Below are 20,098 nucleotides of genomic sequence, written 5' to 3'. Positions count from 1 at the left end.
TAAATCTTCACTGTAACTGCCAATAAAAATTAAAAATATGAGTGGGACTGCCCCCCCCCCCCAAAAAAAGACACTACTGTATATTGTAATTAGAGTACCGGTAGTGACAGTGTGACAGGCTATTGTGGCAGATCAGCCACCTGTCATCATCTCAGCATCAACTCCTTTAACATCCACATACCCACCTTCCACAGTCGCAACCTGTAGTCCACAATGAGTTCCTTGGACTTTTTGGTGTTGAGGGCCAAACCACTTGTTGTTGGCAAACCGCACCGCCAGGTGCTGGACATCCTCCCTGTAGGCCGACTCGTCATAGTTACTGATCAGGCTTACCACCGTGGTGTCGTTTGGGAACTTGATGATGGTGTTAGAGCCATGCACAGGCATTCAGTCATGGCTGAAGAGGGAGTAGAGGAGAGGGCTCAGCACACAGCCCTGTGGGACTCAGAGTTCAGGGTTAGGGTGGAGGAGGTGTGGCAAACTGGGGTCTGTTGGTCAGGAAGTCCAGGGTCCAGTTGCAGAGGGAGGTGCTGATGCCACGGTCATTTTGGTGACCAGCTTTGAGGGGATGAATGCTGACTGAGCTGAAGTCAATGAACAGCATCCTTGTGTAGGTATTGTTGTTATCCAGGTGGATCAGAGCAGAGTGTATCCTCTATTGACCTGTTCGGGCGGTAGGCAAATTGGTGGGGATCCAGTGTGGGGGTAGGTGGTCTTTAAGGTGAGCCAGGACCAACCTCTTGAAGCACTTCATGATGATGGGAGTGAGTGCAACGGGGCGGAAGTCATTCAGGCCCCCTGCAGCAGAATGTTTTGGCACCGGCACGATGGTGCTGACTTGAGGCACCTGGGGACAACTGCCTGGGCCAGTGACAGGTTAAAAATGTCAGTTAAGACCTCGGCCAGCTGCCCCGCGCACGCCCTGAGCACACAGCCACGGCTCTAACTATACTGTATTACTAGCATACTATAACACAGTTTCTTTATTATAAGGCTTTCTTGCATAGAAAAAATAATGGTGTCCCTGATCAATCCTCACATGCTGTCCTTTTTATCAATAGATTGCATTTTAAATGTGGTCAGGTTTTAGGTCTGGACATAGCACCATATCTGCTGCTTCCCTACCTCAGCAGGCTAGACCTTCAGCATGGTTTTGATTATATTATTTAAAGAAATGTCTGTAGAACCCCTTATATTGATTACAATCTGCATATTTGTACCATTATTTGTGAATAGGGCCCAGATTGAACTAGTCCCACAAGTACCTGGGCATTTGGACAGATAATAAACTGTCTTTTAAAACGCATGTTGAAAAACTGTTTGAGAGTTACTTTGTTTTTTTCTATAGAAGAGAAAAGTCCTGCTTCACTTTTTAGAATAGGAGGACATCCTTGACTATGGTGACACAATTTACATGCACATGGCAGTCTCAGTTGCCAGTTAAACCTGGTTTATCACTCTGCTCTGCAGTCCATCTCCAGGGATAGTTTCCGCATCCAACATTGTCAGTCAGTGGGTTGGGAGTCTTTGAATTCAAGAATGGCTCATCATTGGATTTTATTTGTATATAAAGCAGTTCTTTTAAAACTACCATTTTACCGTACATCTTTGCTTTTATGGCGCACACTCTCCAGAGTACTAAACCAGGTTACAAGCTGTGCCCCAAACAACCTTCAAAACAAACTATGATTAGATTATATTGTGTCACATGGTCAGTTTAAGACCTTGTTAAAGGATCTGTCATCCAAGGATTGTACATGTTTCATGGATTATATTGTGTACATGTTTATTTTTGTTTATTTTGGTCCCCTATACAATTCACAATACAGATATAAGAAAATGTACATAGTCACAATTTATAACATCAGGACCAAAAAGGTGTAGGCTGAAGCCGTGGCTTATTGCGCCTACCCTTGTTACATGTATGCATGTCCCCCCATGAATGCATAATCAAAACATTGAAACTTTTATAAACAAAATGTCACTTACGCATGTCAACAAAAAGTTCAAAAAAATAAAATAAAAATACCAAACAAAAACTATATTTAAACCTCTGTTTTATACTTGTTAATCATCTTATTTTTATATAATTTTTTAAATCCTTTTAATGTACTACACATTTTCATTTCCTTTTCAAAAGTATTCCATAAATTAACTCCTTTAACTGTTATACATCTTTGTTTTGCATTTGTTCTAATCTTTGTTTTCATAAACATACATATTCCTCTGAGTTCATAATTACTCTGTCTAACTTGAAATAGTCTCTGGATACAGTCTGGAAGCATCTTATTTTTTACTTTATACATGACTTGTGCCATTTTGAAGTCCACCAATTCTTTAAATTTGAGATCATAGGTTTTTATGAATAATTTGTTAGTTGGTTCTTGATAGGCAGCTCTGTTTATAATTCGTATAGCTCTTTTCTGTAGTAAATAAATTGGATTTGTGATTGTTTTGTATGTGTTTCCCCACACTTCCACACAGTAGGTTATGTATGGAACTATTAGAGAACGGTACAACATGTGTAATGAATTTGGATTAAGTATGTCTTTTGTTTTATGCAGTATTGCAATAGACTTTGATATTTTAGTCTTTAAGTAGTTTATGTGTGTTTTCCAACATAGTTTGTGGTCTATAACAACTCCCAAAAATTTGTTTTCATAAACTCTTTCAATTTCAACATTATCTATCTTGATTTGTACTTGATTATTTATTTTTCGATTTCCAAATATCATAAGTTTAGTTTTTTCTAAGTTCAATGACAACTTGTTTGTGTCAAACCATCGTTTTATAGTTTTTAGTTCCGTTTCCACTGTATCCAGAAGCTGCTCCAAATCTTTGCCAGAACAAAATAAATTAGTATCATCTGCAAACAGAACAAAATGTAACAACTTGGACACATTGCAAATATCATTGATGTATAGAATAAACAGCTTTGGACCCAGCACTGAACCTTGTGGGACCCCACATGTGACCCTTAGCAGTTCAGATTTATCATTGTTTATTTGTACATACTGGTGTCTATTATCAAGATAGTTTCTAATCCATAAATTTGCTAACCCTCTAATTCCATATCTATCAAGTTTTCTTATTAATAATCTATGATCAATAGTATCAAATGCTTTCTTTAGATCTATGAATATCCCTACAGTATAATCTTTACTTTCAATTTTTGTGGATATTTTTTCAATCAATTCCATCACTGCCATTGTAGTGGATCGATTTGCTCTAAATCCAAATTGATGGTCACTCAGTAGGTTTTGTTTTTCTATAAAATCGTCCAGTCTTACTACAAACTGTTTTTCTAATATTTTTGAGAACTGAGGAAGGAGAGAAATTGGTCTATAATTGGAGAAACTGTGCTTGTTTCCATTTTTGTAGATAGGAATGACCTTTGCTATTTTCATTTGGTTGGGAAATATGCCGGTTTGAAATGATTGGTTACAGATATGAGTCAGTGGCTTTGCAATATATTCTATAATATTTTTTACTAGTCTCATATCTATGTCATTACAATCTGTAGATTTTTTATTCTTAAATTTGGTTACCACATCAATCAGTTCCTTCTCTTCAATTTTCTTCAGAAATATGGTGTTGGTGTTTATATCAATAATATCTTCGTCTACACCGTCCTTCGTTAACGGGTCCACAATTTCATTTGCTAAATTATAGCCAACATTGACAAAGTAATCATTAAACTCATCGACAATCTCTTTTGGTTTAGTTATGTTTAGTTTATCTTTATTAAAGTAATTTGGATAGTCCGATTTTTTTGTACCCTTTTTAATTATGCTGTTTAGCACTTTCCATGTACCTTGTGTATTACTTCTGTGTTGTTCCAATAGTTTATTATAATATTCCTTTTTATTGTATCTCATTATACTAGTTAATTTATTTCTGTAGGTTTTGTATTTATTTTCTGCTACCTTTGATCTGTCCTTTAAGAACTGTTTATATAGTATATTTTTCTTTTTGCATGCATTTTCTAGTCCTTTTGTGATCCAGGGCTTGTCTTCATATTTGTGTTTTCTCTGTTTTTGTAGTGGACAGTGTATGTCATACATTGATTTGTAATTAATTAACCGTATTATGTTTGTAATTTTGGATGTGCATTTATGATTGTTTTATGTTTAATAGCAGGATTTCTCTGCAAAAGTAACCTGACTGACCAAATGTCCTGCCGAAATAACAGTTTAAATAATGTTCAACTTGATAGGACAGTTCAGTACATTGCTATTCCCCAAGGTGATGCCCCAGACCTCCTGTATCTATAAATAGGGTTACTGGGCTACATTCTCTCTCACAGCTACTCTATGCATGCTACTGTACCCCTTAGCATGGCCCACCACAGCACTCTGCCATCAACCATGTCCTGATCCAGCATGTAGCACTGGTGGTGAGTACTCCACTGCCTTACCAGATCACCATCAGCCTCAGGTCAGGCCTATAGCTCCAGGCTGGTTATGTCCTCAGGTTAGCCAGCAACATCCTCGGCCAAGACAGACTAAGGCATCTAAGGTCCATTGTAAGGAGTGTTTGTTAGGGTTGTTATACATCATGTAAAGACAAAACAGTATTCTAAATACCCACATAAGGACCGGAAAGTATTTGAGGGTGATGGTACTATTATGAATGACATTATGTGAATAGTGTTAATGGCCATTTGGCCTCAAGACAGACACATTTTTTGGGTTTGTCTTTTCCAATTTTAGTCATTTTTATTATTCTCGTAACCTCAAAAGGCGTTGTATACCAAGTGCTGTTTTTTCTGTCTCTTCTCCAGGAGACATACTGTGCTGTTGCACACAGGGTGGCAGCCATCCAGTTAGGTGACAAAGGTGACTGAGGCAAAGGAGGTCTGAACCTCTATTTCTATGGTTGTAACCTTCCTGCTCATCTGGATCTCTTATTTTACATCTCATTAATTCTGAATTGCTAATAAAAAGGGCTGGGAGCTTATTGATAGCTTTTTTTCGCCTCGCTTATTTCATGTCTTGTCTGGCTTGCAATACTCTCTTAAATTATTCATAAGTTACCACTATGTTGCCTTGCTACAGCGCCACTCTTGCCAAGCTGCTGAAGCAACTAAAATACTGATACGTTTCAGCAGGTATGTTATATATCATACCATCCATTAACTACGCTGGTTATAGGCCCACAATTTGGTTCCTTCTGCAGGTTTTTTGTCATAAGATTTTTAATCACACTTGGTTATTTCTGGAGAAACATAGAGATAGAGGAGGCTTTACAATAAGTGCTGGTGGGAGAGTCTTTGCCTAAGTACTGTGTGTTATTGCTGTTTCACAGGAAGATGTAAACTCAGACAGGCCATTGTATCAAGCCCAATCTGGATTGTTATTGGAATTGTTTTTTTCAGGGTATGGTACTGTATGAACATGGTAAATTGAAGTACTCAGAGATGGTTATTGACTGTAGAATTGCTCTCAGTGGAAGGAAGGACACTCAACTAACTGTGCTTCATTGTTTGTGAACTGTGGAAATATTTGTAGATTGTGTATTTTTTATTTAAGACCTATTTCTGTGGCTCACTGAACCACTCACATGACATTCTCTGCAGTGTCAGACATCTTTATTTGACAACAATGCCCTCTGCTGTTTAAATACATAGGTTGTTGCAACAAACAACTATACATACAGTATATACAGTATATAGATTATATATAGTTTTTCTTATTGATGACATATTCTGTAATAATATAACAAATCATTTACAACACTGAAGCATTAGTATTTGCTTCCCCTTAATCAGATGGGTTATTTGAAAGACTTTTCCTAGGCAATTTTGGTATTGCAATGGGGTATCATTACAGTTCACAAAGAAGAGAGAAGAGCGTTTGTATTAATCTGTGTTCATATTAGAAATGTAATTGATGCATTATACTTGATCAATGCAATACTAAACAATGTCAATGCGCCTTACACATACTGTAGTCTACTCTGTGATAACAAAAACCTGACATTACATTTACATTTAGGCCTTTAAATTCCCTAGGGAGCATAGGCCATCGATGAAACCCCTCCATCCTTCGTTCTTGTGCGCTCCGATCCAGTTGTTGCCATGACAGCCCTTCCACTTTCATCTCCTTTTTCTGTGGTTCTTCTCAAGGTGGTTCTAAGTCTTCCTTTCTTCCTCCTGCCTTGTGACTTTCATGTTAGAGCCTGCTTTGTGATTGATTTGTTTTGTCTTCTGAGTGTGTGACCTATCCAGTTCCATTTCCTCCTCCTGAGTTGGATTTCTATTGTTTCCCACAGTTTGGTGTTTGAGATGGTGTTGGGCCAGTAGATTCCCTGGAGGCAGTGATATTCTGGGCCAGATACTAACTAGTCGTGATATGACATGATCTGGCTGTTATCGGGCTGGCCCGAATTCGTCTGTGCTGATCTCTCTCAAGGTGAACAAATTATCAAAATGAGTTTTGTGACACTTGATGGCCAAGTCTTTTTCCCTAAGATTTTTCTTAGTTGAAATAGGGTGATATTCTGGGTCAGATCGGACTAGTCATGATATGACTTGATCTGGCCACTATCAGGGTCTGTCCATGCTGCTCTCTTTCAAGCTGAAGAAATGATCAAAATGAGTTTTGTTAACATGTTTTCAAACAGCTTGTAAATCAGCGCCAATTATGTTTCCGATGTTACACAATAAGTGCTGGTCGGAAAAATAGTTATTTTAACCTCGATTACCACCATTTAGTTATTTCAGTGGCAAAGTATTTTTCTGTATATAATCTAAGTATATAAAAATAAAATATTTTAGTTGAAATAGGGTGATATTCTGGGCCAGATACTAACTAGTTGTGATATTACGTGATCTGGCCGTTATCGGGCTGGTAAGATATCTCTTGTACTGCTCTCAGTAGAGGGTTGTTTTTCACCATGTTCTGCTCTGCTGAAGAGCATCTACACTTCAACATGGACATCTCTCTCTAAGAGCCGATGCATAATAAACTTAATAATTATTGAAGGGCCTCTTGCTAACATGTTTCTACGACGGTCAATAATATCACAGCATTGGTTCATCAAGTGTAGGCTATTTATAGCACAAGTCATGCATTGAATGTTTGGTCATAGGCTTCCATTCATTCGGTAGTAATGTTGACTCCCACAGTCCCGATCAATCTCGTCTCCACTTACATTATGTCTTCATCCAAGATATGGCATGTATACGGTATTAATCTGTGTAACGTTAGGTTGTATGAAAAGAGCCGATGCATAATAAACTTTAGGATAATTGTTGAAGTGCCTCTTGCTAAGATGTTTAATTAAGACGGTTAATAATGTCATGTCCTTGCACTACCTGCTATCTGCACTCAAGTTTTATATGTGTATTTATATATATTTATAGATGTTAAATGTGTTATACTGGCTGTGATATAAAGTGGAGGATTAGATGGCCTAATGCCTAGACCTTTGATGGGCACACTTGTTACTTGCCACTTTCAAAATTTTATTCAGCACAAGTCATGCATTGAATGTAACTGAATGTAAGTGCTGAACAGTAGTAAATAAACCACAATATACAAAGATAGGGCTGGCTGTAGCAGCTCCGCAGTCGAGCCGCAGGAGAAACGCTTCCAGTAGGGAAGACGCAACAGAAAGTCCAGCAGAAGTTCCGCCACACACACGTGCCGCTGAGGTAACGCTGCATATGTATTTTAAGCGTAAGATTGAAGATATATGGGAGTGGCAAAAATGTCCGCTGCCATCCTCAATAGCTTTCCATCCAGGCTGTCAATACCAGGTGTAAATTTTTGATAGATAAAAAAAATCACTTTATAGAATTTAAAAGAACAGTTCTTCTCTTTCATTATTTTGTCTAGTATACATGTACAATGGCTCACAGTGTGGTGTTGGCATTTCTTGCCTGAAGCAACGAAGTGAAGCAGCTGTTATGTTTCACACAGTTTGTGTGATTTTTTTTCTTGTATCTGTTGATGGGTGTGTACTAGTAGTGTCAAATCATCAGCAAAATCCAGATTTCCTAGCTGTCTGGTCAGGCTCCACTGTATGCCGGTTCAGCTGTTGCTGGTTACCTGTTTCATAGTCCAGTCTATGCAGAGGAGGAAGCGGAAGGGCGAGAGCAAGCATCCCTGCCGCACCCCAGTCAGGACCTCAAAGGTCTCTGATATGCGTCCTTCATGGAGAACATGGCATTGCGTCCGTTGGTAGGTGCTCTCTTGAAGATGCTGATGAACTTTGGTGGCATCAATTTCCACAGCATCTCCCGATCCACAAAAGAAAAAGTGAAAAGCCTTTTCAAAATCTGGGAAATTGACAGAAGAGTTCCATTCGATGGATTGCTCGATGATAATCCTGAGGGTAGCTATCTGGTCTCCACACGATCTACTATTCCTGAAGCCAGCTTGATTTTCTCTCAGTTTCTCATCAACCACCTTTTTAAGTCCCTCCAGTAGTATGTGGTTGAGAACCTTCCCTGCTGTTGAAAGCAGGGAATTATTCCTTCCTGTAGTTTTTGCACTCCCTGAGGAGATTCCATCTTAGGAATCTTCACAATGTTGCCATCTGACAAGGGACACTAAAAAGCCTTTGATAAACAGCCACGGAAAACAGCAGTCCTAGCTTCATGGGATAAATGTCAGGGAACCAAACAATGTCTTTGAGCTGAGGCACGGACAGATTAACACAACATTCATCAGACACACCTGCCACTGAACAGCCCCCTGGGAAACAAATCACCCTTTCCAGCATCCTTTACTTTAACTTGCACTGCCAGCACATTGGCAGGCTGCCTCCACAATGATCAAAGAAACCAGCATCACATGTAGAACATCACCGATACAGATACTGTATAAATAAACAGCTTTTGTCATCACATCAAAACAAGGGTTTGTATGGTACCTTAAGCAAATATACCTGATGTTTTTGTCCTTGTTGTACTGATGTACACTACCGGTCAAACGTTTTAGATCACCCCCATTCTTCCAGTTTTTATTGGAACAAAGGTAAGCGGTAAACCTGTCAGAGGTTAAAGAAAACGTTTAGGTTACCAAAAACAAAAAAATTATGTACATTTCAAAGTTATAAAAATTGCCTTTTTCAGGGAACAAGTAATGGGTTAACAACTTACAGCTTTTTTTGCGTATTACAAAAGTTGAAGAGCCCACTCGATATAACAAACAAGTTTTAGAATCACTAAATACTTACACTATACACATACTCATTTGTAAATTAGATTCACTGTATCGTCTGCCGTAGGCTACTGGGTAAGTGATACATGGCTTGTAAACAAACTTGTGTTTTATGACAGAGGCTTGCCTGGGCCATGGGCACCGGCAGTGGACTATTGCAGACTAGGAGGTCTTATGGACAGATGAATCCAAATGAAATCTTTGGTTCATCACACAGGGTTTTTGTATGCCGTCGAGTAGGTGAAAGGATGGTTCCTCGGTGTGTGACACCAACTGTCAAACACAGAGGAGGAAGCATGATGTTCTGGGGCTCTTTTGCTGGATACAAAGTCCAAAACTGGAAAAATCTAGGTGTTCTTAAATGTTTGACCGGGAGTGTATAGTCCTTCGTATTAGTGTAGGTGCTTCTTTTACTTTCATTCCACTGCATTGTTCATCTTTCTCCTATTTAGACATGGCTTCCACTTCATTTCCATGGGAAGGCGGATGCACATTGATTATGAATCTCACTGTTACTTTCAGCCTTATTTTCTGGGATGAGCTTTCTGTACATATTGTCACAATCTCTCCATTCTTAAGGGAGGACAGACAGTCAGTGATCATGAGGCTGGATTTGGGTCAGATCCAGCATAAAGAGAAACATTTATTATCACAACATTATCACATATTGTTTTATGCATTCTAGCTTCATTTCACGATACAATGTATTTTCTGTATTGAATAACCATCTAGATTTAATAAAACAATAAGTGAGGTTAGTGTCTAATCAGGGAATATAATTACTATTTAAGTTTTGATAGTTACCAAGTCCTTCCTAAGTTCTAAACACATCAAAAAAAACTATTGCCTGGACATGGTGCAAGTTTCCAATATTAATATCATTTATTACATGACATTATTCACACAATAGTCACACAAAACAAAACAGAACTTTGTCAAACCAGAAGTTCATCCATCTTCAGATACCGGTACATACATACAATCCATTAACAAGACTACAGAAATGTCAGTAGAGGTCTATCTCCTTGCTCGAGTGTTACAATTCAGAGCACTTAGGGCCATAACTCAGCCTGTTATTTAGACTCCTCCACCAGCGCTGGGTTTAGAATGAGGCTATCAATTCATTTGATTTTCCTGTCATGCTCCTCCTTGCTGTGAGGCCCTGAGAGAAAGCACATTGACTTATTGATTAGCCCCTGAAGAGCCTACCTGCTATGAAGTCATCACAGTCAGTCATCTATCAGCAGCTACCAGCCAAAGAGGGAAAGTCAACTCTCACTAGAACAATCTAGAAGACACTTAACCTGTTGACATTAAGAAATTTCACTGGACAAAGAACGCATTTCATTTGGCCCATCAAGACCTAAAGTCATGCAATTACATCCCTGTTGTCATGTTTTATAGGCACTAAAAAAGGCACTCAATTTGAGTCAAATACAGTAAACATTATACACAAAAGATCTTACCATATAAAACAACCTTTTAAAAACAATATGATGGGGGAAAAAACATCAACTTGTCTTCAGATCTTGGACAGTATCACAAAAAAGTTTGTGAGTCTGGAATAGTTCAAATTCAGTCCAAGACAAATCAATGATACCCTGGACATGGTTGTTTTTGTCACTTAAGTAAGTGGTCTGGTGTGGCTGTGGAGTGTCCCACGCGGTCCCCCTGTCCCTCCTCCGCAGAGTCCTCTGAGCTATGGACCACAGCAGCGCTGAGAGCCTGGAGATCCCCCAGCACTGCCAGGAGAGAGTCTTACAGGGGACACACAGCACACCCATCAGGTTACTGTGTACAGTAAATGCTAGTCATGAGTTAAACAATCATTCTGCTCCGCTTGATAGCAACAATTCAAAGACAATAGGCCAACATGTGGTCACCTCGGAGGTCACCTCACCTCTGGCTCGTGGCTTGTCTCTGGCTCCCCGAGTGCTGGTCTTTCCAGCTGGTCTCCCCCGCTCCTGCTCCTCCAGGGCCACAGAGGTCTGCATTGCAGAGGTTCGAGCCCTCTTATACTCACTCATCAGACCTCTCTCATGGATCGTTGCCTGACCACAGGTTGAATGAATAACATGACATGGTCAAATATATAAAAGGGGTGACATTTATATTGATCAGAGTAGGTTTGTCAAACTGAATTTGCAAAACATATTTCTACACAAAGTACACTTACAATAAATACACTTCCAAATGTTCTTACCAAAAGCAGGGTTCTGTCCTTGTCCTTTTCTTGCAGTAGTTTTTGTAAATCCTGGATTTCTCTCTTTGTGTGTGCACTTTGCAGGCATTGTGCTTCTCTCTCCTGCTTCCTCTCTCTCTCTGCCTGTCTCTCACATTGTCTCAGGGCTACCACTACAACAGACACGACATCGACACAATAGCCATAAGGATACAATCTGGACAGCAGGCAGACCCATATTTGGCAACACTACACTTCCAGCATGCATGATTTCCTCTCAACTCTACATGTGTAAAGTGACATACCTGCTTTGGTGTGCTCTCTCCTGGCAGTGTTGAGTTGAGACTCCATCCCCCTCAGCTGCTGAGCACAGCGATCTTCTGTCTCAGACACTCTCTGCTGCAAGACTGATGTACAGTGAGGTGCATCAGTCTTGATTGAAAGCACCCTGAACACTAAATGCTACAAAGTTACATGACACCTTTCAGCCCATTTTAAAGCAAGGTTGCTTTTGAGTTTTTAAAAGATAAAAAAATAAATAAAAGGAAAAGGACCCTGTGCAAAAGTTGAGAGAACAAAACTAAAACATTTTCATCAACCAAAACATTCATAAATTGAACGGACAAATTGTAAAAACAGAACGGGCTCTAACCATGCCGGCATGGCGTACTGAGAGCCACCCTGACCCCTCTCTCACCTCCGTCACTCTGCTCCTGCTGGCCCAGCAGCTGGGCGTGGAGCTGCTCCAGGGTGAGGCTGCTCTCCTCCAGCTGTGCGTGGGCCTCCTGCAGCCTCTGCTGGGCCTCCCCCCTACCTACCCTAGCCTCCTGGGTCTCCTCCCCACTCTGCTCCACAGCCTGCCTCAGCCGCCTCAGCTCAGCGTCATCTGATGGGAGAGGAGAAGGAAGGCGGGGGACACAGACATTGCAGTTTAAAACACATGGTGCATGGATTTTCAGGGTAATATGGTACATGGAATTCACATCGAGTCAACATCCATGAATAGATGAGTCAACTCACACTGCTCCCTGAGATCAACCAGGGCGTTCTCAATGAGCTCTGGGGTCCTTTTGAGTTCTTGTGTGAGCTTGTCTCTCTCTTCACATGACGAGGCCAACTCTGTCTGGAGGTCTCTGACAGAAGCACTGCAACAGAGACAGGACAACACCTCTAGTCAGCCACAGGGACATGGAGATGGAGAGACAGGCAGGCAGTAATACTCCAAATCAAGGCCTTATCCTCACTAACTGGACCAGTGAGGTTCTGTGAGACCCGAGGAGGTCCAGTGTAGTCAGTTCCCCTTTCAGTACCTCTCTGAGACAGGGTCAGCTGATCTAGTGGCCTGCTGTACTCTCAGTAGGGCCTCCTTCCTCATCATCAGTCCTGCATGGGAGAGAACAATGTCTTTATCTCGTCAAACTATAGTCTATATGTTACGGTACATGTGGGAATACGGTACATGTGGGAAAACTAGGGTTAGGGTTAGGTGCTAGGGTGACTTGGTACATGCTGGCATGTCTAACCCTAACCCTAACCCTAGCACCTAATCCTAACCGTAGTTTTCCCACATGTACCGTAACATATGTTATACACCAAATGAAACACTCCAAACACTACTACTTATCATTGGGCATATCATTCTAAAATGAAAGGTAAAGGTAATGCCACCAACTTTACTCATTCATCCAATTACATTTGATTATAGTTAGCTAAACATCAACAGGATCACACATACATAAAAAACAACAACAATGCCATACCTTGAATTGTGTCTACTCTTCTTTTAGCAAAGTTCAGCCTCTGGCCAAAACTGTTCAGACGTGTTTGATTGGTCTCCATTTCTGCCAGCTTAGCCTCAAATGCCAGACTGTACCTGTAAAGAAACAACTGTTACACATTACCCTTCAGTAGGCTTCAGTAGTAAGGGATAACAAGTGTGGTGAGAAACAATCATAGGCTTTCCTTTTTCCTCACAAAAAATTTGATCTAAATACAAAAAATGTACAACAGAGAAAGGGTGGCATTTTTCAGGTGATTTTCATGTGGGGCTGGCCTGTCTAGTTTACCTCTGCACTGCCTCTGTTATGATCCTCAGGCCAGCCCCTGCCTCCTGACTCCGGCTCCTCAACTCTGTGTTCTCCGTCAGAGACCTGGCCACCTCCTGCTCCACTGCCTGGATAGACAAACACCAAGCCAGCCATCAGAAAAACACTAAATACCATCTCTCTATGATTACATCATCAGGACCTTTTGATAACATCATCTGAAAATGCTTCAAAGGTTGAATGTCATTGTCACACTATGAACTCAGGGTCTTTGAACTCAAGTGCACCTGCACTTATTTTTCGTCACTCGTCATGTTTCATTAATGAACATTTAATCAGGAACTTCTGATCAGAATAACTATTTCTGAAAGGATAGTTCTAGTGTATCTGATGGTATTCTTGAAATACTGCTTGTGTTTAATAGGTTTTTCATGTGAAGTAGCGCCCTCTGCTGTGATAAAACTGCACAGGTAACTACCACTCCCCATGGCAACTGAAAAATGCATTATGGTTCAACAAAATGGAGGAACGCCTTCCTATTAAAGATCCGTTCAGACACTTCAGAGGAGGCCCTCTTCTGTTGCTCACCTCCCTCCCCACCCTCTCCAGGTCCAGCTGAGCTGTTCTGTCCTTCAGACTGTGCTGGAACATACTGGCCTGATACTTCTCCTTCTTTACCTCCTGCTCCAGGGAGGAGATCTGAATCAAAAAGGACACACAATGGACCCACAAATGTACATGTTTCAATGTGTTTTGGAAATACATTTCACTTGTCAAACAATTCCTATGAGAATAGCTGAACTCTGTTTTACCTTAACAGTGACTTATAACATATATGTAGTAGACAAGAAAGGCTGTTTGTTCGAGTTAAACATTTTCAAACAAAAGCAAAGATCGATAATGACTTAGGTATTCTCTTAAATAACGTACTGCTGAGTGAAGTTTGTCGTTTGCTCCTCTCAGTTCAATGTCTTTAGAGCGAAGCTGGACCAACAAAACGAACACTTTCTCTCTCCAGCGGCGTAGCACTCGCGTGCCTTTAGGGCCAGCCTTCAAGAGCGGGTCCAGCAAGGTCTGTGGACAGGACACAGCCTTAACTCTGGCCACACACTTCTCAACCAGACTCAATGAATCAATTATTCATGAAATGAAATGTATAGTGGACGTAAATCAAAACAGTTTTTTTGGTTTCCATGCACCACAGAAAATGATACGGTACTACAACACAATACTGTATCTGTGTGTAGTTCAGCTCATCATTTCTCCAGATTTTTTTCCGACAAAGATAAAGGGATCTTATTGCGGTGAAGTTCACACACAAACAAAAGGGAAGTCAAATGAACAACAAACATTACTCACTTTCTCAACCATTTCCTCCTCTTGTAGCGCCAGTATATCATTCACAGAGTTGAGTCTGACCGTCAAAAGTTCTGTTGTCACCTGAAGAGCCTCCTTCTCTCTACTCAGCCTCTACAAATACATTTCATTAAGCATCATTAAAAAATATGACATACATACTCTACTACACAATTATTATTTCCCATGAATGTGTCTGTGACTGTTCAGTTGAGCCACACAAGTTACTTGATCTAATTCAATATCGTCAATGCATCTCCCCACCTGAACAGTTTCTGTTAGTTTCTCTTCCACCCCTCTCTCAGGGGAAAGCTGTCCAATGTAATTTCTAAGACTCTGCAACGTTGCTGATTGAGTCTCAAAAACATTGCCCATGTCGCTGAAAAAATAAGAACCACAACATTATATATGTATTGTGGTGGGATTCATCCACTGAATCTCCATAAATCAGGCTTTGATTTCCAAGAAGTTAGAACCAACTGAGAATTAAACTAATCAATAAGCCCTGGGGAGTATTTCAATATCAAACACGACACCTTAACTGTTCTTTCAGGCCATCTCTATCCACAGAAACCTCCAGTAGACAGCTCTTCAGTTGTGTCGACTCTTGTGTCATGTGACATAGTCTCGCCTGCAGCTCAGAGTTGGTTTGACTCACAGTGGCCAGTTCTGTGCTTTGGTGAGCAGTCAACTGTTGCAGCTGTAGAGAACCGATATAGAGTGAGAGGCAAAATAAAGATAAACACAAGTAATTCTTTAAAAAGTTATCTTTGGTGTTGTGCTAATTTTATATGCAATATAATGCTTGATTGTTCTATCACAATTAAAACTGCCTGAAAGGGTCAGGTTCACCTCTGTCTCCTGTTTCCTGCATGATTCCTCCAGTTGCTCCCTCAGTTTCAGTGCCTGGTGTTTGGCTCCCTCCGCAGCCTGCAGCCTGGCGGTCTCTGCCTCCATGGTCCCCCTCTGTACCTCCTGTCTATTCCTCTCAACCTCCTTCCTCAGTTTCTCCAGCTCAACCTCGGACTCCATTTCTAGTCTCTCCAGCTACACAACAAAATTGTGCAAATATTACGTTAAATGAATGGATGGATCACTGAGAGCAATATATTGATAAAAACAAAAAATGTAATCAGTGGTTACAAGTATTATGCTGGCTTCTTTACCATGTTCGATATATATTGGTCATTAGTACTTGCTGTTGGCCAAATGAAGAATCACAGAACTTTTAACCTGTTACGAACAACATATCTCACAGGTGGGCTGGGGTGAAAATCATTGTTGTGCCTTTGTTGTGGACAAGCGCTACCTGGTTCCTGAGTCTCTCCTTTTCCTCCCTTTGCTGGGCAAGCTCCACACTGCTCTGTTCCAGTGCAGTCTTAGTCTTATACAACTCCTCACGCATCACCTCAATTTCATGGCTCTGCCTGTCAATAAGGAATTAGAACTTAAATTCAAAACAATTTGATCAAGGTAGGATACACATAACACATCTACATTGATCTTGTGCACCTTGCATCAATGTGTCGTCGTCGTCCCCCCCCTGACCTGACCCCCATCTATCTACCCTCCCTCCACCCCCACTCAGAGAGCTATGGACTGTCTTGACATGAACACTTGAACTTTTGGCACTTCTTATATTTATATTTATTTATTACATTTTGCACTATGACATTGGTTTGCACTGTCTTGTGCTGTCTTGCACCTGTCCTGTTGTAAACTGTGCTCCACTGTACCAAACCAAATTCCTAACATGTTTACATGTTTACATGTCATGGCAATACAGTCTTCTGATTCTGATTCTGATCAATCTTAAGTATCAAAAAAGACATTCCATTTCAAAGGATTCGCCACTACCTATGCTACAGTTTACCTGTTCAGGGAGCCTTCTTTGTCTCGCATCTCCTCCCTCTGTGTCCCAGCAGCATCCTTCAGTGCCTCCACCTGCCCTCTCAGTCTCTCAGCCCTGGTTCGCTCCATGTCCAGTCTCCACTCTGTGTCCCATCTAGAGGACTGCTCACCTCTCTCTCCAGATCTGTGTGTGTGTGGGGGGGGGGGGGGGGGGGGGGAGAGGATGTCAGGTAATATAAGTAGAATAATAAATATCCTTTGGTAAAAGTGAATGGTCTGCATTATGGAATTAAACAAAGTGTAGCTTGCAGATGGGGCACCTTCCTCCAGAGCTGTCACCTTGTGACATAATTCTCTGGTTTTCCATGCGCAATTCCAAAATGTCCTGCTTTGCCTGCGTGATGGCTAGCCATGGGTTTGCAGGGCCAGGGTTCATTGGTTGCGTTGGTACAGAGGTGACCCACGTTACTGGTGTTGTCCCTGGTCCCCTAGCCGCTGGTGTTGCCATTGAAGAAGACTGGATGCTTGTTGTAAAATGGGATGGAGGCATCAGGTTCCTCTGGCTTTCCCCTGGCCCTAAGTAACAAGGTAGGTATTACAAATGCAATGCTAATAGCTATGATTATGATTGTTGATTATCAACAAGTAAAGTTACAGTACGTGAGCGAGCAGGTGTACATTCAATGTCTGTGACTAAAGCTAGTGCATAACACGTTAACATTGGCTAATCAGCTAGCTAAAGCTCACTTACTTGTGACACTTGACGCAACAAAGTCACAAGGGACATTGAGCTTTTCATCCTCGATACGTTTCTCCATGGCCGTAAGATAGAATGATCACAAATACAAATAAAACAACCTCTGGTTTTAGCTAAAGTAGGACAGTGTACGCGCCATCATTTAAAAAATAATGGTAACTGTCTACTTCCTGCTTACGTTGCTAGGCATTCACGTCGCTAATTCCATGGTTGCGCCTGTGGATGGCGCCAAACGTTCTCTGGTGGCGCGCTGGAGAGAAGAGGTGCCAGTGCGGTGCCACCCATACTACACTGGCTGAAGACATTCGGAGACGATAGAATAATGTTTTATTACTCAACTCAGTTGCAGTGTGATTGTTTAGATATTTGGTTTTGGGTGACGTAAGAAGAGGTCTAGGGTGGGATGCAAAATCCCGTTTCGTCTGACGTATATTATATAGGCTAGTAGGGATATATAGGTTGGCAGTACAACAATGTTTCATTTCAGTTTCTTGGGTTATAAAAGAAATTAGGGTAGGCCTTATTGACAAGTTACACAACACTAATTGTGCCACACCACGTGAGAGCAATTAACATCATTATTGTTACAGAAATGATGGAGAAAAACTGGTAAACTTCATTTTCATTCACTTCATTCACTTGCTTACACCAAGTAGCCTGACACTCCTTTTTTTCCCTTTAAAATGTTTTAAATCGATATCTATTTATTTATAGACAAATTAATCTCGTTAACACACACACACACACTCACTCACACAAATGATTCACATAACTGTCAGGACCACGGGGTAAAGCACATCCTCAATGAGAATTTGTTTTCGTAATCGTATCACACACAGGCCTATATACGTTCATTTTAAAATTTGGCCTAGATGATAACAGGCCTATCTTTTATTGCATAGGCATATAGCATAGCATAGGGCCGAGGCTATCTATTAACCCAGGCCAGGGAAAGACCTATCGAGGTAGAAGCATTCGCTAACAAATGAGTTTGAGTCATTTATTGCAAGTTAATGTGCTATAATTAAAATAATAAATGAATAGATTCCTTTTACTTTTTTATTTTCTGCCTCCTGTTTGTCAGATCACACCAGGATCACACGTATCCATGGTTGCCTAGAAACGCGCCAGGCAGTGGGCGCTCCTGACCTTGCAGTCGTGAACGCGCAGCGCGCACACAGGCAGTGCGAGCTAAGATATTAATTTTAATCAAGAAGACAAACAACAGATCTTAATTGAGAGCTTGATCATTCCACTTAATTCATGAAAAACATTTAAATGTGCTCATCATTACTACAGTACAGTCACATGAAGACGGAATGAGATGGAGAATAATAGACTAAGCCCGAGATGGATATGCTCCGTATTATAAGCAGGTGAGTCAAAAAAAAATCCCTTTACCACGGCACCGACCATGAGCTGACGGGTTGGCAAAGATATACACACGATTTCACACAGCAAGTCCAGGGTATTGTAAGAACATTCATGTTGATTGATTCATTGCGGCATGTTTCAATTGATTTGCATCATATTTCTTCAGATATGTTAGATATTAGGTTAAAACAGCTGCTACATTTGTATTATTCTACCGCATCGTTAGTGTTTATTAGGAATTTGGAGGAGCAGGGCTGTGGCTTGTTTTTTTTGTGAACGTCTGGTTTTCAGTTTCCTTTTCCATTTTAACGCATCGTTTTACTACACCGTTGATGAACCGATGGCATCAGCTCACCTTCAAAGAGGTGTTCAGCTACATTAAGACCACCCTCTCACACTTGAACAATGTATGGCATAGATTGTATTCCAATGAGTTGTGGTAAGCTATACATTGCACAATTTTGAAGAATTAAACAGATACGGTTGCAAGGGCGCGGGATTTGGTAATACCACCTTGCACGCCTCAAGAGCGAGCCCCGCTTTACGCACTGCACTCCGTTATCTCACCCATCACCATTCTGTGGGCATAGTCGCGACCGTAAACATGTCGGCAGGCATATGAAACGATTGGGTTCCATATCAGTCTAGGTGTCCGTCATATCTCCAATTAGTCTCCATGTGTAGCCTACTGACTTGTGATTTTGGTTCTGGTTGGCTGGTGGTAGTGCTGAAGTCAAGCACACTATCAGATAATTGTGGGCCTGTCGCAGCAATAACGACCTCGCGGTTGGTATATCTTTCAGATCTAAATATCTGGATGAATTATTAGAATAGGACGACTGAAACATTGTCAAATAGAACACTGTGTTTTGATTCTATGATGCATGATCTTAACACACCTGTTGGAGGTGTAACTTCTGACAATTGTCTGTATTTGGGAGTTGACTTAGTTGAAAGCATGGGCTTAACAGTTTTAAGTTCAAGTAAGTGACACTGAAAAATGTTGTCCCACCTCTCGTTTTATCTCCTAAAATTATTAACCAAAATGTCTCAGGGGTGTATAATGTGCAAATTTGAAGACTGCAGTTCAATTGACAATTAACCAAATTGCAAGCCGTTTGGGACTAAAGGTTTTATTGCAAGGATGATGAAAAGCCGGGATGCAATGTAGCCTATTTCTTGAAACGCACTCTGTGTGTCTTGAAAACGCATTCTACGCATCAGATTGCCACGGCATTGCACCTCCAGAAGAGAGACAGTGGGCTTTAGGCCTATCTATTCGTATTCATGTCTCGTGGTGAAGTCTCTTCCATCTCCCCTGCTGGTGTCTAAACACAATTCTATGTTCAGGGAGTATACTCCG

The 20,098-nt window shown here is 40.9% G+C and overlaps 1 protein-coding gene across 1 annotated transcript; it reads right to left on the bottom strand.

The window, feature by feature from the left end:
* Positions 1-655: 655 nt before the first annotated feature.
* On the bottom strand, positions 656-17,422 carry cchcr1 (coiled-coil alpha-helical rod protein 1; the record flags this gene model as incomplete). Its single annotated transcript, XM_080529100.1, has 20 exons — positions 656-857; positions 10,795-10,927; positions 11,071-11,221; positions 11,374-11,525; positions 11,658-11,759; positions 12,050-12,238; positions 12,373-12,497; positions 12,663-12,735; positions 13,113-13,225; positions 13,419-13,525; positions 13,986-14,096; positions 14,328-14,471; positions 14,757-14,867; positions 15,018-15,132; positions 15,290-15,453; positions 15,606-15,800; positions 16,063-16,180; positions 16,627-16,788; positions 16,925-17,174; positions 17,356-17,422. The coding sequence occupies 20 exons, from the start codon at positions 17,420-17,422 to the stop codon at positions 656-658; spliced, it is 2,784 nt and encodes a 927-aa protein (XP_080385226.1).
* Positions 17,423-20,098: the final 2,676 nt, after the last annotated feature.

Source organism: Nansenia antarctica, assembly GCF_963989245.1.
Source record: "Nansenia antarctica genome assembly, chromosome: 4".
Lineage (NCBI taxonomy): Eukaryota > Metazoa > Chordata > Actinopteri > Argentiniformes > Microstomatidae > Nansenia > Nansenia antarctica.
Note: the sequence above shows the minus strand (reverse complement) of the source record. Positions and strands in the feature narration are given on the sequence as shown.